Source organism: Lepidochelys kempii, chromosome 6 (assembly GCF_965140285.1).
Source record: "Lepidochelys kempii isolate rLepKem1 chromosome 6, rLepKem1.hap1, whole genome shotgun sequence".
In the NCBI taxonomy this organism is placed as follows: domain Eukaryota; kingdom Metazoa; phylum Chordata; order Testudines; family Cheloniidae; genus Lepidochelys; species Lepidochelys kempii.
In genome coordinates this window covers 5,058,866-5,083,540 of record NC_136385.1, presented here as the reverse complement: position 1 = coordinate 5,083,540, position 24,675 = coordinate 5,058,866, and the positions used below count along the sequence as shown (strand labels likewise).

The 24,675-nt window shown below is 46.5% G+C and overlaps 1 protein-coding gene across 4 annotated transcripts in view; it reads right to left on the bottom strand.

The window, feature by feature from the left end:
- Positions 1 to 3,982: 3,982 nt before the first annotated feature.
- Positions 3,983 to 24,675, bottom strand: part of LOC140912346 (NACHT, LRR and PYD domains-containing protein 1b allele 2) — a 40,025-nt gene continuing 19,332 nt past the window's right edge. For 3 of the 4 annotated variants that reach the window (XM_073346588.2, XM_078853104.1, XM_073346591.2), the window contains 3 exons: positions 23,372 to 23,513; positions 22,338 to 22,379; positions 19,194 to 21,484 (listed from right to left, as the gene is read on the bottom strand). In XM_073346588.2, the coding sequence (XP_073202689.1) occupies positions 21,228 to 21,484; positions 22,338 to 22,379; positions 23,372 to 23,513 (441 nt within the window). In that variant the 3' untranslated portion in view covers positions 19,194 to 21,227. Of the gene's footprint in view, positions 4,171 to 19,193; positions 21,485 to 22,337; positions 22,380 to 23,371; positions 23,514 to 24,675 lie in introns of those variants that run through there. The other variant, XR_013635889.1, reaches the window with a different exon arrangement.

The window sequence follows — 24,675 nt, the reverse complement described above, 5'->3', positions numbered from 1 at the left end:
TTGAATTAAATGTTTCATTCAACTCCCAAAAATGTTTTAACTTTTTGATTTGCCAAAATTTTCAAAAAATAGTGTTTTTAGATCAACCCAGAATGAGTCTCCAGGAACTTTTCTACTCGAGTAGGAGCAGAGAGGTTACTTTACCTCTGTATTTGGCACTGATGTGACTGCCACTGGAATCCTGTGTCCACTTCTGGTGTTCACAGTTCAAAAAGAATATTGAAAAATTGGGGGGATCAGAGAAGAGCCACAAGAATGATTAACAAATTAGAAAACCTGTCTTATACTGTGACACTCAAGCAGCTCAATCTATTTAGCTTAACAAACAGAAGGTTAAGGCTGACTTGATTACCGTCTATAAGTACTTACTGTGATGTTGAATTCCATATGTTTTATGGAAATATGCTAATGAGCGTGAATATAATGTAACTGGAATATGCTTCATGCAAAAGGTGTCTTGTAAGGTATCATTACAAAGCTTATAATCTACTGAGTGTGTTTATCCTATTTGTATGTATGTATCATTCTTTTATCTAAAGCTAGAAATATGAAGTATTACTCTGAAGTCCTATGAAATTATGCAAAGTTTAGATCATTAATGGTGGTTTAGAATCTTGATGGCTCCCATTGACTAGGACAATTGGTTGTAGATGATTTATTTACCTGCAAGCCTTCTTGTGGACCTCGGGGCCAGCCTGTGGGTAATGAAAAATGAGGTCTTACAGTGACATGTGACCATGTCACCTGATACTGAAATCCATCTTAAACCTGGTGCTTTTCCATTTAGGAGGAGGGGTGGAAACCCAGAGAGACAAAGGATTCCCGCCTTTGGTCAAAGCTATAAAAGGGGTGGAGCAGAACGGGGAGTGGGGGCTGCCAGTCATGAGAAACCCCTAGTTACCACCTGAGCTGGAACTGACAAGAACTGTACCAAGGGAAAGGACTGGGCCCAGACTAAGAAGGAGTCTAGTCTGTGAAAGAAGCTTATTGGAACAACTCTGAGGGTGAGATTTACCTGTATTCAGTTTCTTAAATGTATTAGGCTTAGACTTGCGTGTTTTGTTTTATTTTGTTTGGTAACTTACTTTGTTCCGTCTGTTATTACTTGGAACCACTTAAATCCTACTTTTTATGCTTAATAAAATCACTTTTGTTTATTAATTAACCCAGAGTAAGTGATTAATCCCTGAGGGAGCAAACAGCTGTGCATCTCTCTCTATCAGTGTTATAGAGGGCAGACAATTTATGAGCTTACCCTGTATAAGCTTTATACAGAGTAAAACAGATTTATTTGGGGTTTGGATCCCATTGGGAGCTGGGTGTCTGAGTGCTGGAGACAGGAGTACCTGCTGAGTGGTTTTCAGTAAAAGCCTGAAGCTTTGGAGATGTGGTTCAGACCCTGGGTCTGTGTTGCAGCAGGCTTGCATGTCTGGCTCCACAAGACAGGGTCCTGGAGTCCCAAGCTGACAGGGAAAATGGACTCAGAGGTAGTTTCAGCACATCAGCTGACAGTCCCAAGGGGGTCTCTGTGACCGAACCCGTCACACCCACATGGGTAACAAATATTTAATAACGGGCTCTTCAATCTAGCAGAGAAAAGTCTAACATGATCCAGTGGCTGGAAGCTGAAACTAGACGAATTCAGAAGGAAATAAGGTGTACATTTTAAACATTGAGAGTAATTAGCCATTGGAACAATTTACCAACTATCATAGTGGATTCTCCACTCTTAAAACAAGATTGGATGTTTGTTCTAAAAAAATCTGACTATATGATCCCATGGTCTCTTCTGACCTAGCTTAAACTACTGGGGGACTTGGGGGGTCAGCACTGCTCTGGGGGCCTAGAGTATCTGGGCCCACCATCCCAAGAAAAGGGGGACTAGACAGGGAGTCAACATTCTGGGAGTACGTCTGAGAAGCCAGACTGAGAGGCAAAGTGTGGACATTCGGATCATAATTTACTGTTTGTATCACCACACTGTCTGATAGCCCCAGTCATGGCCCATTGCTGTACAAACAGAACAGAAAGATAGTCCCTGCCCCCAAAGAGCTTGTGATCTAAAGTACAAGACAAGAGACAACAGGTGGATACCGACAGACAGATGGGGAAGTACAAGGAAACAATCCTGGAGAAATACTGGAAAGTGTTATGGGGAGCGACTTGAGCACAGCAGCCTAGCTGCACGCGCTATCTCAGAGTGCATCATGACAAAGGAGAGTTTTAAGGAGGGTTTTGAAGGAGGATAATGAGGTAAGTTTGTGAGTGTCTATGGGGAGCTCCTCCCGTGCACAAGGGAGACAACATGAAGGGAAAGGAATATTCCTCATGAAACGGTGGAGCTGTCCCTGTAGGAGAACGTGGAGCCTGAATGGAGTGAGTTCTTCGCAATGCTGGCAGAGAAGAAGGTATTCGGGTCAGTACCGATGGGAGCACTTTAGTAGAAGTGAATAGAGGGGGCCTCCAGCACTGAAGAGAGAGATCCCAGTGGCAAGGTCCTCTCCTGGAGCATTAACAAGATTGGCCCTGTTGTTTATCAGTATGGGATTGGGTGGTACCAAGATCGCGGGCACCATGATGATCTGCACCAGTGCCATCTGTACTGTGGAAGCCAGAATCACTGAGATGGTACCAAGTGGTACCTGAGATAATCCTAAATCCCCTGTTACAGTTCAGGGCACCTGCACCTCTGCTACCCCCTCATGGTCCACCAAGGGCATCCACTCTAGGCCCCCACCATCATCTCTTTTGGGCAGAGACCCATGTCTCCCTCCCCCCGCCCACCATCACCCCACCCTGGTCAGGGTGTTCAGGCTATTCCCAGCAAGCACACTGCTTAAAAGGCCAGTGTCCACGCTTTGCTATCTCTCCAGAGGCTACGCCCATGCATTGCCCGCAGTTATGTTATCACACCGCTCTTTCTGAGCGAGCACATTTATTCTTAAGGTGAAAACATTACAGAGAAAACATATCAAAACAATACAAGAACCTACACGCACACTAAAAGCTTACCAGAGGCCACTCATCTGTTTTATGGGGCCCTAGCAGATCAAGCCCTTCCAACCCTTCTGCAAGGACTGGAGTCTGGCTTGGACAGAAGGTCCTGTCTGTTTGCTGGATCAGGAAGAAGGCCCTGAGTCTGTTTAAACTCAGGCTATTTATCCAAAAGCCCTTTCTTTGTCTGTTGGTCTCCGGAGAACCTATTTGAACCAGTACTTGTGAGCCTCCCCTGCGAGGTGGAACCTTGTGGGTGGGGTTACAACCTGGCTGGCTTGCCTTAATCAACAACCACTGATTTTAGTTCCTGGAGGAGCTGGGATAGCACTTTTCCCTGGAGTAGAACACAATCATACATAAGCCATTCATTGAAAACAATGGACCTTATACTTCTTGTCACCAGAGGCAAACCACCAGCCTGTGAACACAAAAGTCAGACTACATGATCACAATGGTCTCTCCTGGCCTTAACATTGATGATCCATGAAATTCCCATCTCATTCACTACATGCCATCCAGCCCAGGCATCGATTTCACCAGACAAATATATACTGCTAAGGATGGTGTTGAGATTGTTGATGCTCCAGGGTGCCCAACTTTTGCCTTCCAAGAATGTGGAAGTTGGAAAAAACGAGCGGTTGATGTCAGTGTGATTGCTCAGGTGAGAAAGATTATTGGCCATGTGAAGAAAAGCCCTATACCCCCGTCAAATTCGATGAATAGTTTCGGTTGGAAAAAAAATTGATTAGACTTTTTGAATCAGAAACAGGTGTTCTGATTTCAAATTTGACCAATTCAAAACCAACATGGAAAACACCTGAAATAGCCGAATAGACTAAAACAAACAAAAATGGCCATGAAATTGACCGTGAATTTGGTAGGGCCTAAATATAGGCATCTAAACCTTGATGGCAGGGAGGACACACCACTCTAAAACAAGGACATGGGCTTGGCTGAAGACCACCTGGGAGGGTTTGGCCCCATAAGGAAATGGCCTTACCTGTAGGGCAATCCCTCAGGCCCGGACATGCCTGACCTCTTGTCTCACACCCTCTCTGGTTGCCACATTCTTGATCGTGATGACCAGTTCCAGCTGGTGTCTTCCCCGCAATGCCCTCACTGGGGTCTTCTGTGGCTCAGCCCTCCGGTCAAGTCATGTATCGTTTCAGTTCACTGCCAAGGTAACAAAATCCCGATTGGTATAAACAAAAAGATCTCTTGCCCCTCTTGGGTTTGACTTCAGTTCCTCCCTCTTGTCAGGGTGTTGCCCCCCTCCCCCGGTTTTCCTCTGCTGGGAGTCCAAGTACCACTAAAACTTGCCTTCCACCCCATCACGGCCCTCTGTCTGATTCCCTGATCCTCACAGCCTCTAGTTCTGGACTCCCCTCCACTCTAGAGCCCCACCACAGACTCCTAACCTTACTTCTGTAACTCTACTCTCCGGCCACAGCCAACCCCAAGTTACTAGCCCATCCTCCAGGGAGAGAGAACTCACTTTAGCTCCGCTCTCCTGGGTCTCTCCTCCGCAATGGACTTCCCCCAGCCCCTCACAAAGCCTAGTTGTGCCTTCTCCAGCCAGGAGGCAATTCATTAATCACCTTCCAGGTGTGGAGCATGCCTAATTGGGGTTCTTCCCCTTGCCTTGCAGGTGATGGGGGTCACTCCACCACAGGGCCAATGAGTAAACAGGGTGTGGGGTTGGAAAGCTGGAGCAGCAGCAAACTACAACAACTAGAAGCTGCTGTTTACAACCAGCAAGATGAACCAGCCACAGAGCGACCCACCACAACCCAGGACCTTTTCTCCCCAACCCTCTACATGCATGCTGCACCCCAGCTACAGCCTTGGATGGAGAGGAGGGGTTTCCACTGCCTACAGCAGCTGGTTGGGCAGGTAGGTTGATCATGTCTATCCAGACATGGTGTCATAAACATACAGCTAAGGGTAGCCTAGGATTCCTCCTTACCTGTAGGGGGTTAAGAAGCTCAAATAGCCTGGTTGGCACCTGAAAGAAGATACTTTCAAATCTTGGGATGGGGGAAGGTTTTGTTTGTGCTCTTGTTTTTGTGTGGTTGTTCTCTCTTGAGACTGAGATGGGCCAGACAGAAATCCATCTTCTCCAACCCCTCCCAATCCAAGTGTCCAATATTGCAACCAGTATAGGTGAGCCAGGCAAGGCGGATTAGTTTATCTTTTGTTTTTCTTGTGAATTTTTCCTGTGCTAAGAGAGAGGTTTATTCCTCTTTTCTGTACCTTTAACGTTTTTCCCACAGGGGAATCCTCTGTGTTTTGAATCTGAATACCCTGTAAAGTATTTTCCATCCTGATTTTACAGAGATGATTTTTACCTTTTTTTTTTTAATAAAATCCTTCTTTTAAGAACCTGACTGATTTTTCCATTGTTCAAAGACCCAGGGGTTTGGGTCTTTGATCATTTTGTAACCAATTGAATAGGATATTATTCTCAAGCCGCCCCAGGAAAGGGGGTGTAAGGGCTTGGGGTGATTGCTGGGGGAAGAGGAACTCCAAGTAGTCCTTTCCCCTGGTTCTTTGTTAAATCACTTGGTGGTGGCAGCGTTACTTAAACCCAAGGTACAAGGGAGAATTTGTGCCTGGGGAGTTTTTAACCTAAGCTGGTAGAAATAAGCTTGGGGGTCTTTCATGCGGGTCCCCATGTCTGTACCCTAAAGTTCAGAGTTGGGAGGGAACCCTAACATGGTGGCAGAGCAGTGGGATAATTTTGAACCAGAAGCACAGAGGGTTTAAACTAAACTTTTCTCTCTCTCTCAGTCTCCTTTTGGCTGCTTGGAAGCAGGGAGAGGTTTTGAGCTGAGAGCAGCTGGAGTTCTTCTCTGCCTAAAGGCAGGGTAGTTAACCTCCTGCAGGGAAATTCACAAGTTATTTTTCCCCCTAACTCTCAGGTATAGCTAGAGTTAAGCACAAGAAAGCAGAAAAATGATTACCAGTAAAGAAGCTAATAAACCAGAGCTGGCTAGACTGGAAGCATAAGAGAAAGAAAATGAACATGAGAGACTAATGGAATTAAAACAACTAGAAATAAATGCACAGGAGGCTGCCCTCAAGAGAGCTATGGAGGACCAGAAACATGAACAGGCTGTTATGGAGTTGAAGAGACAAAATCCTTCAGCTGCTGGCTCCACTTCCCCAAAAATCCACAAATGGGAGTGACTATGTCCACAGTATGATGAATCCAATGAAATTGCTGAATATTTTCTCACCTTTGAGAGATTCTGCACACTCCATGCAATTCCTGATGAGCACAAGATGACCACATTGGTAGCAAAATTGACTGGCAGAGCTCTGGACATATTCAATAAGATGCCCATTGATGATGCTTCAAACTATGATAAATTTAAGGACTTGGTTTTGAAACAGTTTCAGGTTACACCTGAAACCTACAGAGTAAAATTTAGAGCCCTTAAGAGAGGGGCTGGACTAAGTAATGTGTCTTATGTAAGCCAGATGAAGGATCTGTTCGATAAATGGGTCAAAGGAAGGGGTATAACTAGCTTTGAAGGAATGGGTGATTTGATGATACAGGAGCAGTTCCTGACTATGACTGATGTAAAACAGTGTTTATGGGATAAGAAAATGGACTCAGCAGAAAGTCTTGCTTCTTATGCTGATCAATACGAGCAGTCCCAGACCACCAGAGAGGCGAGGAAAATTGGAACCGAATGGGTGGAGGTAACAGAGAGGAACAACCCTGGTCTCAGTTTGGGGGGATACCAGAAGTGACACCCTCAGACCACAACCTACCACCGAGGGCAGCCCAAGGCCCCAACTACACTCCAAGGAAAACCCCAGACCCCTTATCATTCCACCACACCATTCTCCAGCAACCCACCTTGCCCCAGTGACCAGTCATCTGGGCGATGTTTTAAATGTAAGGGTTTTTTTCTCCTGCTGATAATAGCTCATTTTAATTAATTAGCCTCTTACAGTTGGTATGGCTACTTCCACCTTTTCATGTTCTCTATATATGTGTGTGTGTATATATATAGATCTTCTTACTATATGTTCCATTCTATGCATTCGATGAAGTGAGCTGTAACTCGTGAAAGCTTATGCTCAAATAAATTTGTTAGTTTCTAAGGTGCCACAGGTACTCTATTCTTTTTGCAGATACAGACTAACATGGCTGCTACTCTGAAACCTGTCATTATGCAAGGCACTAAAATCTTGATGGTTCCCATTAACTAGGAAAACTGGTTACAAATGGTTTATTTACCTAAAAGCCTTCCTGTGTACTGTGGGCCAACCCAGGAAGAAAGGAGACTAGGGGTCTTAGAGTGACATGTGACCATGTCACATGATACTGGAATCCATCTTAAATCTGGTACTTTTCCATTTAGAAGGAGGGGTGGGAACCCAGAGAGACAAAAGATTCCCGCCTTGTGCCAAAGCTATAAAAGGGGGTGGAGCAGGACAAAGGCGGCTGCCAGTCATGAGAAGACCCCTACTTACCACCTAAGATGTCTGCTGGAACCAACAAGGACTGTACCAGGGGAAAGGATTGGGCCCAGACTAGGAAGGAGCCTAGTCTGTGAAAGAAACTTATTGGAACATCTCTGAGGGTGAGATATTACCTGTAATCAGTTTCTTAATGTATTATGCTTAGACTTGCATGTTTTTGCTTTATTTTGATTGGTGACTTACTTTGTTCTGTCTGTTATTACTTGAAACCACTTAAATCCTACTTTTTATCCTTAATAAAATCACTTTTGTTTATTATTAAACCCAGACTAGGTGATTAATACCTGGGGGAGCAAACAGCTGTGCATATCTCTCTATCAGTGATATAGAGGGCAAACAATTTATGAATTTACCCTGTATAAAATGGATTTATTTGGGGTTTGGATCCAATTGGGAGCTGAGTGTCTGGGTGCTGGAGACGGGTAACCTGCTAAATTGTTTTAGTTAAAATCTGCAGCTTTGGGGGTATGGCCCAGACCCTGAGTCTGTGTTGCAGCAAGCTAGCGTGTCTGGCTCAACAAGGCAGGGTTCTGGAGGCCCAGGCTGGCAGGGAAAACGGGCTCAGAGGTAATTTCAGAACATCAGGTGAAAGTCCCAAGGGGATCTCTGTGACCGAACCCATCACAATGGTCATGGCTGTAAAATGGCTTAAACAACATGCCACACTACTGGCCAGGCAAGTAATGGGAAAAAACAGGGAAATAGAAGAGGTAACCCAGGCTTTGGAAGAAGCATCCCAGTCTATTGAGCACTGGAAAGCTCAAGGTCTTTTAGCAGGGCAGCAGGCAGTCCATGATATGCTCGAACAGATAAAACAGGAGAATAAAAAATTGGAAATAGCTGTAAAAAACCTGCAAAAAAAGATAAAAGGGTGGTTTCCCCTGTTACCCAACACCAGACTTCAAGTGCTTTTATAGTGCCTGAAGAATGGGGACAAAAATAAAAACAGGTGGCCCACACCAAATTAAAAGATGGAACTTGGAATGGATGCGGCATTGGGAACACATAAGATAACCCAGGTCGGCCACCATCCAATGGCCCATAGGCAGGGGCTACTGCTTTGCAACCACCACCTTATAATAAGAACCAGGTTTTGAAAAAACCTTCACCAAAACCTAAATCAATTCCTGTTAAAGCGGGAACACCGGGTAAAGGAGAGGGGGGAAGCCCAACACTGAAAATGAAGCACGGCACCTCACCAATACCTCAATTCACCCTTGATGTCACTCCACAAATAACTCAAAGTGGATTAAAACTATTAAAAAACACCTTAAAAGGGCCATAGCTCTGTAGTAATCTTGAAAAAAGGGAAACTATTGTGCCTTAAACCACTAGCTTGAGGTGGGTAACAGCCAGACTCAGTGCCTTAAAAATCAATAAATTAACTGCCCTAGTAAAAGCGGTCAGTCAACCTCCTGCCCCACCCCATCTGAAAATTTTAATAAGTGTTTGGCATGGTTACACAAATGTTCACAATTGTTAAACGCAGTGGCAATTAACATTGTACAAAAGCCAATGCTAGTGCAAACTTTGCTAGGACCATTAAATAGTCACACTATTGGCTTTAATAATAATGTGACTCGAATGGTTAAACGTGTGGCTCAAAAGCATTTCAAGCTATCTTGTGCGTTAGCCACGTTAAAAAAAACCCCACAAAAATGCCAAAAAAAAGCTCCTGGCGAACAAAATTCAAACATATATTATGTTAACAGCAGGAAAAATGGATCTTAAGAAGCTAAAGCAAATAGTGTTACAAGCACGGCCTCCGAATTTGCAAAATACAAAAATGCCTGGTATAAAAATAAAGGTAGAAATATGCCTTGATATAACTGAATTAAAAAAATAAATACTGCTCTCAAACAACAGAAAGGGACCCCCGTAAATAAGTTGCAAACACAGTTAAGGAAGTAAAAAAACAAAGGAACTAAAATACTCTCCCCGTGGCCAAGGCCCAGGTTGGAGAGGTTGTAAAATAAAAGCAAAAAAACAAACAAAAGAAGAAAATGGGTGTTGCCTAAAGTGCTCAAGCAAAAAAATCAAAATCTTTTTTAAAAAGTTATGAGCGCAGGTGCAGGAATGCATAATTAGCAAAAAATCAAAATACATACAAGGCTATAACAAAGGTTACTAAAGTAACTGTTTTGGCTTCTGAATTAAATAATCCTGTGGTTAGCAATCAGGTGGCATAGAACAGCCCGCCCCGAGACTCAGAATGCATTTTTCAGCAACCCATGACAATAGATGTCTGCCCCCCCACCCCCACTTAAGCATCCGAGTCGGGGACGGGCTTGTAACTTTTCCATGAAACACGGGAGCAAAAATCCACATAGTAAAAAACATATTGAGTGCATACCCAATTACAAAGACAAAGAATATCACAAAACAAGCAAACATATAACGTAAAAACACCACCTCTCCAGTTTAGTGCACATGCCATTCACAAAAAGTGTGCTATCTCACACACACACCCCAAAATTAAAACTAAAACAATAAACAACTGAAAATAATCATAAATTTCCCAAACACACACATGCAGCCAAACAGCTAACAACAGTGGGAAAGGGAGACTATCATGTCTGTGATATTACTCTACACATAAGACTATTTCTCCACTGAGTGATGTTGAATGCACCATGGGGGCACAGAACAACTAATAAAATCAGCCTTATAATGGGAACCCTGATTGTCACCTTGATTATGGAGAGGAAGCGGTGCTGGACAGACACTCCATGCCTGGGGACCTGGCACAAAGCAGCTGGCTGTTTTGTTCTCTCCCAAAATGGCCACCGGGGTGTCTTCACAGTCCCAGGGTAGGGCCCTAATGAAATTGATGCTAGCATCCATCTCAGCAGGGGGTCACTAAAAGGGGCTGATTCTCTCCCCAGGCTCTGCTATTCAACCAGCTATGGGGCAAGTTACATTTCAAACCTCTTGTGGGATGTAGAAAGTTGGTTAATTTAGGAGCCCTGGGCTCAATTCCCAGCTCTCCCATAGATTTGAGGAAAATCTCCTCACCTCGCTGTGTCTGTAAAAGGGAGAGGACGATCCTTCACTCCACAAAGGTCTGTGTGGCCTGTTTACACTGTAAACTCTTCAGGGCAGGAACTGGTCTACACTTAAAAATTAGATCAACCTAACTTATGTCACTCAGGGCTATGAAAAATGCCATGTCCTGAGTATCAGAGTTAGGAAAACCTAACCCCAGTGGAGTCGCAGCTAGGTCAATGGGACAATTCTTCCCTCAAACTAGCTACCGCCTCTCAGAGATGGAGTAACCATAGCGACGGGAAAACCCCTTCTGTCCATGCAGTTAGTAGCTACACTACAGTGTAGCCATGGCCTTACTCTGTGTACGGCCAGTGCCTAACACAGTGGAGCCCGCCCGCTTGCTGCGGTCTCTAGGCAATGAGCCCTATGTGTACAATAGCCCCTAGGGAAGCAGCGTCCATGGGGCTCTGGTGTCTGCATTTGCCTAGGATATAGACACTGCCTAGGTTCCCTTGTGCGGGCGGTGCAATATCACTCGCTTACTAATTCCAGCATCTTGGACTTTGGTGACTGGTTTCGATGCCTCTTTTTCTTGCCGAACTCTACTAACACGATTTCTAGCACGTGTCCTCTTTGGTCAGCATTTACACTCCAGTAACACCGCGAGACCTCACTAAGATCAGTGCAGCGCCAGGCCCTTGGGGCCCAGACATCTAGGCAGGGCCCTACAAAACTCATGGTCCCTTCCGGTCAGTTTCACAGTCATGGGATTTTCTAAATAGTCAATTTCACGGTTTTGGGGATTTACACTTGAAATTTCACAGTGTTGTAACCATGGGGATCGCCACTCTTACTTCTGAGCTCCTGCTGGCGGGGGCGCCGCCTTCAGCAGTGGGAGGCCGGAGAGCAGAGGCTGCTGGCCGAGAGCCCAGCTCTGAAGGCATTGCAGAAGTGAGGGTGGCATACCCTTATTTCTGTACTACCTTCAGATCTGGGTTCTGAAGGCAGCGCAGCCCGGGCGCTTCCTGCAGCCAAGGCAGATTCCCACAGGTGGGTCTGACCCAGCCCCACAAGCAGCCCATGCAAAAGAGGATGTCCCCATCCCTTCTCACCCTGGCCAGGTCTAGCAGCCGGAGCCCAGCACACAGTAGGAGCCCCCACACACACGCAATAGCCAGATTTTATGCAGGAGATAAGATTTCATGACGCGTTTTCCACGGCCGTGAATTTGGTAGGGCCCTACACATAAGCTATGTATTCACTGCAAAGTCAAGGCAGGATTGTAGCATGGGTAGGCATACCCGCCTAGCTAGCATGGGTTACCACAGCAGTGAAGATGCGTCAGCATGGGCTCGCCACCAATTCTGGACTCCAATACCATCTGGGATCTTGGGCCACAGGCACCCTGAGCCAGGCCTCAGTTTCTCCAATTTTGGTGCCCCAAAAAAGCATAAATTTCCCAAATAAATCATGAGATCTTAGGCACAGGTGCCCTGAGCTGTTCCTCAGTACTCAGAGTGCCATTTCACACTGAAATCCTTGCCACCATATCTTCATGACTAGAGTTACCCATGACAGCAAGATGAAAGCTAGCCTGGGTATGCTACCTACACTTAAGATGTACCTGTAGTGAGAAAGAACCCCTCTCCCGCATTTACAGGCTGACTAGACAAGACCAACACAGGGTGGGAAGCGGACACAAAGAAACAGAAGTAACTTGCCCAAGGTCACCCAGTAAGTCAGTGGCAGAGCTGAGATTTGACCAGAGGTTTCCTGAGTTCCAGGCCTGGGGCCTTAGCCATTGAATCATACTGACACCAGGAAACACATGACCATTTTATTGTGTAACCCTACTGTGACTTTTCAGCACCAGGTCAGGAATGGAGCTGGAAGATGAAGGAACCACTCATGTTTAAGGCACTGGTGTGCCAGCTCTTCCAGGCTTCCCTGGGGGGCACTTGGGCATTGTGACAGAGATTGCAATGTCCTGCCCCATCCTGAACAAACCTTACTGAATTAAGTGCAAGCCACTTTGGAGTCTCTTGTAATAAATGCAAAGTTTATGCGTCATTGTGGGATTTTATGGAACATCTCTAAGAGGGAGACAGGCCCAGCGTAAACTCTGGGAAGTGTTATGATTGTCAGAAGACTCTTTTACACAATGGGTCAGACAATAATAATTTTTTTAGTTGAGTGAGTTGTCTAGGAGATGCTTGGGAGGAAGGGAATGCAAATGCCCACCTCTGGATCCATCCTTCTGAAGCTGTGCCCTGAGGGGAAACCCATTGCCTGCTGATTACCTGTTCCCAGAGCCCCAGGATCTGAGGCCCAAACTGCATAAGGGAGTGACTCTCACATTCATGTGGGTGCTTGTTTTAAGCAAAAAGGGTTATGAACTTGTAAAGAGAGAAAATCCCCTCATGGGGGGGTAGGGGGGGGCTGAAGGACTGACTCCTACCAGAGCTCTTGTTGGAGCCAGGGGATGGTCTTTGGGAAGTTTCCCCCCCCATAATGTGTTCACCTTGAAAATAAATGGACTTGCTTAGAAAGAGCTGTGTGGTAACTTAACTGTGGGCAGTCACGCTGCTCAAGGCCTCTGAGGAGAAAGCAAAGCAGGCCTGCTTAGGCAGCCGGGCTTACTGGGGAACTCACAATGTAGGCAGGGAGGTGGGCAGCCTGGAAATACCTTGGCTGGAGGGAAAGAGAGATGTGTTTCTCCTTCCAAGAGAGGTGATGGCTGGGGAATTGGAAGCCTGGGAGCTGGCATCCTTGGAGGACCTTGGCGGGGGAGTACAAGTGCAATTGCCATGAATTGTGACAGGCACATCACTTGATCTCAGGTTGAGATTTTCCATGTGCCTAGGACATTTAAACCGTGTTAAAAGGGGCGGGAACTGGCTGCCTTTATCCCTGAGGTGGCTTTAAAAATCCCAGCTTCAGTGCCTCGTTTTCGCATCTGGGATAATCCTCTTTCCTTTGCCTGCCTGGTCCATTTACTCTGTGAGCTCGTCAGGGCAGGAACGGTCTTATTATATGCCCCTGTGCAATGGCCAGCACCGTGGGACTGTGATCTCAGCCAGCCGCAGAGAAGCATGGATTTGCAGTCTCAGCCTCCTTCTCACTATTAGACAAAAGTCCTGGACCACTGAAAACTCCCTGCTCTTTGGATATGTGTTATAAGCCTGGGAAATAATCATGTACACTTTCCCCCCGAATGTTTAGACAGAGAGACATATTGATGGGAAAAGACAGACAGACAGACATCGACCTCGACAGCAAATTCCTGGAATTTCTAATGCTTCTGATCAGGACGGTCCCATCTCTAGTTCATTCCCAGCACAGCAAAATGAAAGAGAAACAACAGAGGCACTGGGATTCCCTTGAGATCTAATCTCCCCTCCCCAGCTCATTCCTTACCAGCTCTCGGCGGGACAATGAGTCTCTCTGCCAGGTCTCCCTGGCTGACAGCTCTCAGAGCCCCTGCAGCCACCTCCATGCCATAGTCCTCCCCGTAGGAGCTGAGCAGCAGGTCGGCAGGGGCTGGGGGATCCACATGTGTCAGTCTCGCTAAGGGGATGCGTCCATATCCTTCCTTCAGTTCGATTTCACCCAGTTTGTCCTCGAATCTCTGGAGCGTCTCCTCCTCCAGCTGCTCCAGTGTCTCCAGCAGGAGATCTCTCCTCAACCTCTCCATGCTGGCTCCTCGGACAATAGCTGATCACACGGCCCTGGGTATCAGAGGCAGGAATCTGCACCTGTGGCTGAAGCGAGTAGCAAGAATTGTGCCCAGAGGAATCAGGAAGTTCTGGGATGGGAAACCTCTGACAAATAGCCTGACAAACGAGATTCCTTCTGCAGAACGGCCAAAGTCCATATCTGATCATGGGTTGTTGGCCAGGATATAGATTAGGACTGCACACAGCTCTCTGCTCACAGCAGAGCTCCTCCTGGAGTCAGGTGCAGGTGTGCACAGAGACCACAAGGAGACTCTGGCCTGCATGTAGCCTCTAATGTTTTGGTGAGTATCACTGATTGTTTTCAAGGTGACTTATCACATTCAGTGTCGCTCAGTGGGGAAATCGACTCTGCCTCTTGTTTTCTCTTCCTTCCCCATCCTCCTCTCTCTGTTTTCTCCATCTTCACTTGTTCTGAATCTCTGTCTCTGTCTCACCGGCAGCCACTCCTGAGTCCCATCAGCCAAGGGCTCTGCTCCTGGCCTCTTTGAAGGGTCATCAGTAAACGTCCAAACCCGCACTCCAATGAGGCACAGGGATAAATGTTCTGCTCTACTTGGGGCTGGTGAGGCCTCAGCTGGAGTATTGTGTCCAGTTCTGGGTGCCGCACTTCAAGAAAGATGTGGACAGATTGGAGAGATAGTCCAGAGGAGAGCAACTGAAATAAGAGTTTCAGGCCATGTCTACTGTATTGGCATAGCTATGCAAGCATAACTCCCTAGTGTAGATGCAGCCAACAGCGATGGAAGGCATTTTTCCCTGGGTGTAGGAACACCCTCTCCCTGATCAATGGTAGCTAAGTTGACGGATACATTTTTCTGTACACCTAGTTGCGACCACACCTGGGGGTTAAGTTGGCATAGATACAGAGCTCAGGGGTATAGATTTTTCACACCCTGAGTGCCGTGGCTACATCAACCTAAATTTGAAATGTAGACCAGGCCCTAGAAAACCTGATCTGTGGGGAAAGGTTGAAAGAATTGGGCCCGTTTAGTCTAGAGAAGAGAAGGCAGGGGGCATGATAACAGTTTTTAAAAGGTTGTTAAAGAGGACGATGATCAGTCGTTCTCCAGGTCAGCTGAGTGTAGGACAAGAAGTAATTGACTTAATCTGCAGCAAGAGAGACTTAGGTTAGATGTTAGGAAAAACTTTCTTACACTAAAAGAAAAGGAGGACTTGTGGCACCTTAGAGACTAACCAATTTATTTGAGCATAAGCTTTCGTGAGCTACAGCTCACTGCATCAGATGCATCCGATGAAGTGAGCTGTAGCTCATGAAAGCTTATGCTCATATAAATTGGTTAGTCTCTAAGGTGCCACAAGTCCTCCTTTTCTTTTTGCGAATACAGACTAACACGGCTGCTCCTCTGAAACCTTTCTTACACAGAGGATAGGTAAGCACTGGCCCAGGTTACATCGGGAGGTTGTGGAATCCCCATCACTGGAGCTTTTTAAGAACAGGTTGGACAAACACCTGTCAGGGATGTGCTAGGTTTACTTGGTCCTGCTGCAGTACAGGAGGCTGGGCTGGACTAGAAGACCTCTCAGGGTCCTTTCCAGCCCTGCATTTCTATGATTGATGGGGGCAAAGCAGCTGACACATCTCAGTCACTGTTCCACTCAGTCTGCAAACATAAAATGCAAGTTTTTAGGGTCCATACAGAAGTAACTGGCTGAAATGATCTGCCCTGTGTTATACAGGAAATCAGACTGCATGATTTAATAGTCCCTTCTGGCCCTAAACATCTATGACTCAGGTAGCCATCAGTGTATCAGCCACACTCGAGTCAGACTGGGAGGAGTTGCTTCATGATCAGGAAGGCTGGACATGTATTTTTTTATTAAAGGAAATCTTTGATTGTGTACAGTCAGTAAAATTATACCAGGAGCAGCTTACACACATACAAGTGGACTGGATCTGGTTGACTGGGTGGATGTTTAACAAACTGGATGAGTGGTGTTAAAACCCTTTCAGTCATTCCTACCCCCATCCTTATTTTGAAAAGGAAATACTTAAAAAGAGAAGGGGGAGCTTAAAATCAAAATGAAAGATTTTGTTTTGAATTAAATGTTTCATTCAACTCCCAAAAATGTTTTAACTTTTTGATTTGCCAAAATTTTCAAAAAATAGTGTTTTTAGATCAACCCAGAATGAGTCTCCAGGAACTTTTCTACTCGAGTAGGAGCAGAGAGGTTACTTTACCTCTGTATTTGGCACTGATGTGACTGCCACTGGAATCCTGTGTCCACTTCTGGTGTTCACAGTTCAAAAAGAATATTGAAAAATTGGGGGGATCAGAGAAGAGCCACAAGAATGATTAACAAATTAGAAAACCTGTCTTATACTGTGACACTCAAGCAGCTCAATCTATTTAGCTTAACAAACAGAAGGTTAAGGCTGACTTGATTACCGTCTATAAGTACTTACTGTGATGTTGAATTCCATATGTTTTATGGAAATATGCTAATGAGCGTGAATATAATGTAACTGGAATATGCTTCATGCAAAAGGTGTCTTGTAAGGTATCATTACAAAGCTTATAATCTACTGAGTGTGTTTATCCTATTTGTATGTATGTATCATTCTTTTATCTAAAGCTAGAAATATGAAGTATTACTCTGAAGTCCTATGAAATTATGCAAAGTTTAGATCATTAATGGTGGTTTAGAATCTTGATGGCTCCCATTGACTAGGACAATTGGTTGTAGATGATTTATTTACCTGCAAGCCTTCTTGTGGACCTCGGGGCCAGCCTGTGGGTAATGAAAAATGAGGTCTTACAGTGACATGTGACCATGTCACCTGATACTGAAATCCATCTTAAACCTGGTGCTTTTCCATTTAGGAGGAGGGGTGGAAACCCAGAGAGACAAAGGATTCCCGCCTTTGGTCAAAGCTATAAAAGGGGTGGAGCAGAACGGGGAGTGGGGGCTGCCAGTCATGAGAAACCCCTAGTTACCACCTGAGCTGGAACTGACAAGAACTGTACCAAGGGAAAGGACTGGGCCCAGACTAAGAAGGAGTCTAGTCTGTGAAAGAAGCTTATTGGAACAACTCTGAGGGTGAGATTTACCTGTATTCAGTTTCTTAAATGTATTAGGCTTAGACTTGCGTGTTTTGTTTTATTTTGTTTGGTAACTTACTTTGTTCCGTCTGTTATTACTTGGAACCACTTAAATCCTACTTTTTATGCTTAATAAAATCACTTTTGTTTATTAATTAACCCAGAGTAAGTGATTAATCCCTGAGGGAGCAAACAGCTGTGCATCTCTCTCTATCAGTGTTATAGAGGGCAGACAATTTATGAGCTTACCCTGTATAAGCTTTATACAGAGTAAAACAGATTTATTTGGGGTTTGGATCCCATTGGGAGCTGGGTGTCTGAGTGCTGGAGACAGGAGTACCTGCTGAGTGGTTTTCAGTAAAAGCCTGAAGCTTTGGAGATGTGGTTCAGACCCTGGGTCTGTGTTGCAGCAGGCTTGCATGTCTGGCTCCACAAGACAGGGTCCTGGAGTCCCAAGCTGACAGGGAAAATGGACTCAGAGGTAGTTTCAGCACATCAGCTGACAGTCCCAAGGGGGTCTCTGTGACCGAACCCGTCACACCCACATGGGTAACAAATATTTAATAACGGGCTCTTCAATCTAGCAGAGAAAAGTCTAACATGATCCAGTGGCTGGAAGCTGAAACTAGACGAATTCAGAAGGAAATAAGGTGTACATTTTAAACATTGAGAGTAATTAGCCATTGGAACAATTTACCAACTATCATAGTGGATTCTCCACTCTTAAAACAAGATTGGATGTTTGTTCTAAAAAAATCTGACTATATGATCCCATGGTCTCTTCTGACCTAGCTTAAACTACTGGGGGACTTGGGGGGTCAGCACTGCTCTGGGGGCCTAGAGTATCTGGGCCCACCATCCCAAGAAAAGGGGGACTAGACAGGGAGTCAACATTCTGGGAGTACGTCTGAGAAGCCAGACTGAGAGGCAAAGTGTGGACATTCGGATCATAATTTACTGTTTGTATCACCACACTGTCTGATAGCCCCAGTCATGGCCCATTGCTGTACAAACAGAACAGAAAGATAGTCCCTGCCCCCAAAGAGCTTGTGATCTAAAGTACAAGACAAGAGACAACAGGTGGATACCGACAGACAGATGGGGAAGTACAAGGAAACAATCCTGGAGAAATACTGGAAAGTGTTATGGGGAGCGACTTGAGCACAGCAGCCTAGCTGCTGTCAAGTTTTATGTAAGCATCATGACAAAGGAGAGTTTTAAGGAGGGTTTTGAAGGAGGATAATGAGGTAAGTTTGTGAGTGTCTATGGGGAGCTCCTCCCGTGCACAAGGGAGACAACATGAAGGGAAAGGAATATTCCTCATGAAACGGTGGAGCTGTCCCTGTAGGAGAACGTGGAGCCTGAATGGAGTGAGTTCTTCGCAATGCTGGCAGAGAAGAAGGTATTCGGGTCAGTACCGATGGGAGCACTTTAGTAGAAGTGAATAGAGGGGGCCTCCAGCACTGAAGAGAGAGATCCCAGTGGCAAGGTCCTCTCCTGGAGCATTAACAAGATTGGCCCTGTTGTTTATCAGTATGGGATTGGGTGGTACCAAGATCGCGGGCACCATGATGATCTGCACCAGTGCCATCTGTACTGTGGAAGCCAGAATCACTGAGATGGTACCAAGTGGTACCTGAGATAATCCTAAATCCCCTGTTACAGTTCAGGGCACCTGCACCTCTGCTACCCCCTCATGGTCCACCAAGGGCATCCACTCTAGGCCCCCACCATCATCTCTTTTGGGCAGAGACCCATGTCTCCCTCCCCCCGCCCACCATCACCCCACCCTGGTCAGGGTGTTCAGGCTATTCCCAGCAAGCACACTGCTTAAAAGGCCAGTGTCCACGCTTTGCTATCTCTCCAGAGGCTACGCCCATGCATTGCCCGCAGTTATGTTATCACACCGCTCTTTCTGAGCGAGCACATTTATTCTTAAGGTGAAAACATTACAGAGAAAACATATCAAAACAATACAAGAACCTACACGCACACTAAAAGCTTACCAGAGGCCACTCATCTGTTTTATGGGGCCCTAGCAGATCAAGCCCTTCCAACCCTTCTGCAAGGACTGGAGTCTGGCTTGGACAGAAGGTCCTGTCTGTTTGCTGGATCAGGAAGAAGGCCCTGAGTCTGTTTAAACTCAGGCTATTTATCCAAAAGCCCTTTCTTTGTCTGTTGGTCTCCGGAGAACCTATTTGAACCAGTACTTGTGAGCCTCCCCTGCGAGGTGGAACCTTGTGGGTGGGGTTACAACCTGGCTGGCTTGCCTTAATCAACAACCACTGATTTTAGTTCCTGGAGGAGCTGGGATAGCACTTTTCCCTGGAGTAGAACACAATCATACATAAGCCATTCATTGAAAACAATGGACCTTATACTTCTTGTCACCAGAGGCAAACCACCAGCCTGTGAACACAAAAGTCAGACTACATGATCACAATGGTCTCTCCTGGCCTTAACATTGATGATCCATGAAATTCCCATCTCATTCACTACATGCCATCCAGCCCAGGCATCGATTTCACCAGACAAATATATACTGCTAAGGATGGTGTTGAGATTGTTGATGCTCCAGGGTGCCCAACTTTTGCCTTCCAAGAATGTGGAAGTTGGAAAAAACGAGCGGTTGATGTCAGTGTGATTGCTCAGGTGAGAAAGATTATTGGCCATGTGAAGAAAAGCCCTATACCCCCGTCAAATTCGATGAATAGTTTCGGTTGGAAAAAAAATTGATTAGACTTTTTGAATCAGAAACAGGTGTTCTGATTTCAAATTTGACCAATTCAAAACCAACATGGAAAACACCTGAAATAGCCGAATAGACTAAAACAAACAAAAATGGTTTCACATTGACTCATAATGTTTCGGCCGCTTCTAAAATAATTATTTTCGATTCAACAACAGAAGGAAAGAAACTGTTTTCTGTTCAAATCGAACAGGTTTTTTTTTGTTTGGATTTTTTGGTTCAGCCCCCAAGCCAGAAAATCCATCATTCGCTCTACTCTATTTGCAGTACCATGAGGCCTCCAGTCCCCCAGTGCTAATGTGACACCTTTGAGAGAGAGGCTTGTTGTCTGGAAAGTTTGTTCAATCAGTTCAGACCCCCTTGGCACTTACATAGAGTGGGTTTTCCACTCTCTGGATACAAAACTGCAAAAGCACAGGGAGTCCTTTGGACTCCAGGTGTTCAGTCAGTGCAAAGTACTGATATTCCAGCTGGGAGGGTCGATGCAAAGTACTAGTCATTCTAGTTGACAGCAGCAAAGGTGGCATCAGAAATGGCTCACTCACATTTCCTTAGCTACAGACCACTGGAAATAACTGGGGACCTTAGAGGACTTTAATCTCCCCAAACTGGGGGTCTGATTCTCAGCACACCCACCCCACAGGAGAGATTTAATATCATTTCTGTACATTACCCTGCGATCAGTGAATGCACTTGAGCTCTTTGGTAGTTGGATCTGTTCGGGTGGATACTTTTGCCTACGCAGACCCCCATGGAAGTCTCAAAGGTGACTCCGAAGCACAGCAGACCAGACAGCTGAAGAAGTGGAGACTAAATAAGTGAGTAGCCAGGGGAGCATTTTCCATGAGGGAACCTTGACTTTGGAATTCACTCCCCCGAGTTCGGCTCAGGAAATAGAACCCAGGCAACCTGACTCCCAGCCCTGCCCCCTCACCAAACATTAAACCCCACTCACCTTCCAGAGCCGGGAACACTATCCAGGAATCCCAACTCCCACACCCTAGCTGTTCTCATCATGAGACAAATATTCACCTTAGCACAATAAGCTGGGTGTGTTAAGAAGCAGAGGACCTCAACCCGTAACAGAGTCAGCCGGGTGATGGACTCTGGCTGTTGGGCTGGTCATTTGGAATTGGGAGGAGATCTTCAACCACATCCTGTCCCCGCACTAGAAGGTTGCTGCCCCCAAGGGACAATCTATATCCCCTCAAGCTCTTCCACTAGAGGTCTGTGCTTCTCCTTCAGTGCCTGGTAGAGCCGGTCCTTGCAGTCCTTGTCCCATTTAGGCACTAGCTCGTACAGCTTCCTCATCTTCTCCACGCTGGATCTCTCTGCTCTGATGCTCTGGATTTGCTCCAGGTCCAGAACGGGGCCATACAACGAATCCAGGATGCTATCCACTGCCATCACTCGCTGGATCAACTGTTCTCGGTGCTGGTTGACAAAATGCTCATCTAGGAAGGGGAGAGAGAGAAGGAACTGAGGTTTATCATGCTGTCTTTTAATAATCTTACATTTCCCAAATGAATGTCACCTTATTTAGTCTTGCAGCTAGATATAGAGGGACCTCTCACCCAGTGCTAACATGCAGCCATTTCTAGAGTGGGGTGCAACAGTTGGTAGCCACATAGCAGCACTGAGCAGAGATGCCTCTTCCAGCGCTGAAGTGTAGCCACCTCTCTTGTGGATCTTGACAGCTGTTTAACAGCTGCACATTTATGCCACACAACCCACGGACTAGATGGGGTTTAACGCTCTGTTTTCTGGTCTTCTCACTGGAGGGCTCTGTCTGAGGGAAGAAATGGCCGTAGGTATAGAATCATAGAATATCAGGGTTGGAAGGGACCTCAGGAGGTCATCTAGTCCAAACCCCTGCTCAAAAGCAGGACCCATACCCAATTAAATCATCCCAGCCAGGGCTTTGTCAAGCCTGACCTTAAAAACTTCTAAGGAAGGAGATTCCACCACCTCCCTAGGCAACGCATTCCAGTGTTTCACCACCCTCCTAGTGAAAAAGTTTTTCCTAATAACCAACCTAAACCTCCCCCACTGCAACTTGAGACCATTACTCCTTGTTCTGTCATCTGCTACCACTGAGAACAGTCTAGATCCATCCTCTTTGGAACCCCCTTTCAGGTAGTTGAAGGCTGCTATCAAATCCCCCCTCATTCTTCTCTTCTGCAGACTAAACAATCCCAGCTCCCTCAGCCTCTCCTCATAACTCATGTGTTCCAGACCCCTAATCATTTTTGTTGCCCTTCGCTGGACTCTCTCCAGGTACTGGAGCTGGAGTACATTTCTACTGACCTGTTTGAGTTTGGGCAGATGACACAGAAAGCGTCACATCCTCTGGAAGAGAGAGAGAAAAATGGGAAGTCAGACAGGAGATGGATCCAAAGAATCATAGACTTTAAGTTCAGAAGGGACCATTATGATCATCTAGTCTAGGGGTCTCAAACTCAAAGGACCATGAGGGCTACATGAGGACGAGTACATTGGCCCGAGGGCCGCACCACTGACCACCCCCACCCGCCCGCTGCCCCGGCCCTGCCCCCACTCCACCCCTTCCGTGAGGCCCCGCCCCTGCCCCACCTCTTCCCTGCCCCCATTCCAACCCCTTCCCTGAAATCCCCACCCCAACTCCGTCCCCTCCCTGACCCCAGGGGGTGCAGGAGGGGTGCAGGGTGCGGCAGGGGGCTCAGGGCAGGGGGTCGGGGTGCCAGAGGGGTGTGGGGTGCAACAGGGGGCTCAGGGCAGGGGGTTCGGCTGCAGGACGGGTTCAGGGGGCGGGTCTGGCCTGGCGTGCACCAGGGGCAGGGCAGGCTCCCGCCTGCCTGCCCTGCCCCACGCTGCTCTGGGAAGTGGCCGGGACCTGAGGGAGGGGCGGGGGCACAGGGATCTCCGTGTTGCCCTGGCCACTCCTCCAGGCACCTCCCCCGAAGCTCCCATTGGCCAGGAACGGGGAACCTGAGGCAGGGGGCTGGGGGGGCGGAGGTGCCACGGGGAGCTGGCGGGCCTCAGAAAATAACTCCACGGACCGCGTGTTTAAGACCCCTGGTCTAGTCTGACCTCCTGCACAACGCAGGCCACAGAATCTCACCCACCCACTCCTGTAACAAACCCCTAACCTATGTCTGAGCTATTGAAGTCCTCAAATCGTGGTTTAAAGACTTCAAAGTGCAGAGACTCCTCCAGCAAGTGACCCGTGCCCCATGCTACAGAGGAAGGTGAAAAACTAAGATCCTATTCCAAGGTTTTGAACTAGCTATCAGCAGAAGTAGATTGGGGCACCAGGCACAAACCTCTCCCCTTGCCGTGATCTCCTGCTGAGCTGAGCCTACCTGGTCTCACATGTGCCTCCCAGATGGGCCCCTTGTTGATTTTCTCTACCAAGCTGAACTCCAGTCCCCCCTGAATGTCCTTGGTGTAGATTTCCATAAACGACTGCAGACACTCTGCTTGGATGTTACAAAACTCCAGCTCCTGATTGAAAACAAATGAATTGCATTCAGGGCAACCCCCTCTTGAGCCAGCAAGGCTCAGAAAGGGGATAAGGTATGTTTGTTAGAGCAGGTCAAAGAAGATTTTTAAATTGCAAAAACATTCTCCAGCCAGTCCTGTGTTTGGGGAAACTGAGGCACAAAGTCCACACAGCAGACAATGGCAGCGCTGGGAATAGAACCCAGAGGTCCTGAGTCCAAATCTCCTTCTCTAACCCACTAGACCCCACTCCTCTTCCACAGCTGACAATAGAACCCACAAGTCTGGGCTCCCAGGGCCCCTGCTGTAACCCCATAGACCCTACTCCCCCCTGGGCTGGGGAAAGAAGCCAGGAGTCCTGACTCCCAGGCTCCCCTGCTCTAAACAGTAGGCCTCACTCCTCTTCCAGAGCGGTGTTGACTAATATATGCTGGCTAGCATAAAAAAAAATCATAATAATATGTATTATCCATACCATATATATTAGTATGCATTACACACCAATAACATTAGCAAAAATATTGCAACAGTGATGTAGCCTAAACTGGTCTATACCATAATCGTGTTCACTTATGCTACGTGTCCCATAACACCTTGCAGTAGCTGAAGTAAGCATTTGGCACAAACAGATAGGAAACTTGTCAGGATCAAGATACCCTTGTTTCTTGTCTTAATATAAGCTAGGGAAGGACCTTTACCGACCAGTACCTGGAACGCTATCCAAAACCAAGAAAAGAAAGGAACAAAAGAAGTTAGGGGACTGGAACAAACTGATGGGTTGGACTTTAGTGAGCTCTAAAGAGATGTGTAGACTGTCAGATCACATAAACAATACCAGCTGAAATGTGTAACTTTGAGGAGCACATCTTCTGTGTCAGGTGAACGTAACATCGCTGCGCAGACCGGCTCCTCGAAGACTGGGGTCGTACAGAGCCTTTTCCCTGTACCATACTAATAAGCCTGATTGACGTGGTTTATTTAGTCTCTTGAGTATATTTCATAGCGAAATAATGAACCAAGCCTGGTCAAGCAATTGACTAGACAAATTATCATCAACAGCTGGGACTAGATGGGAGTCCTGACTCACAGCGCGCCCTATTCTGACTCGTTATAACATAATCCCCTATTAGGTGCAGGAACAAAATCCAAGAGTTTTAACTCCCAG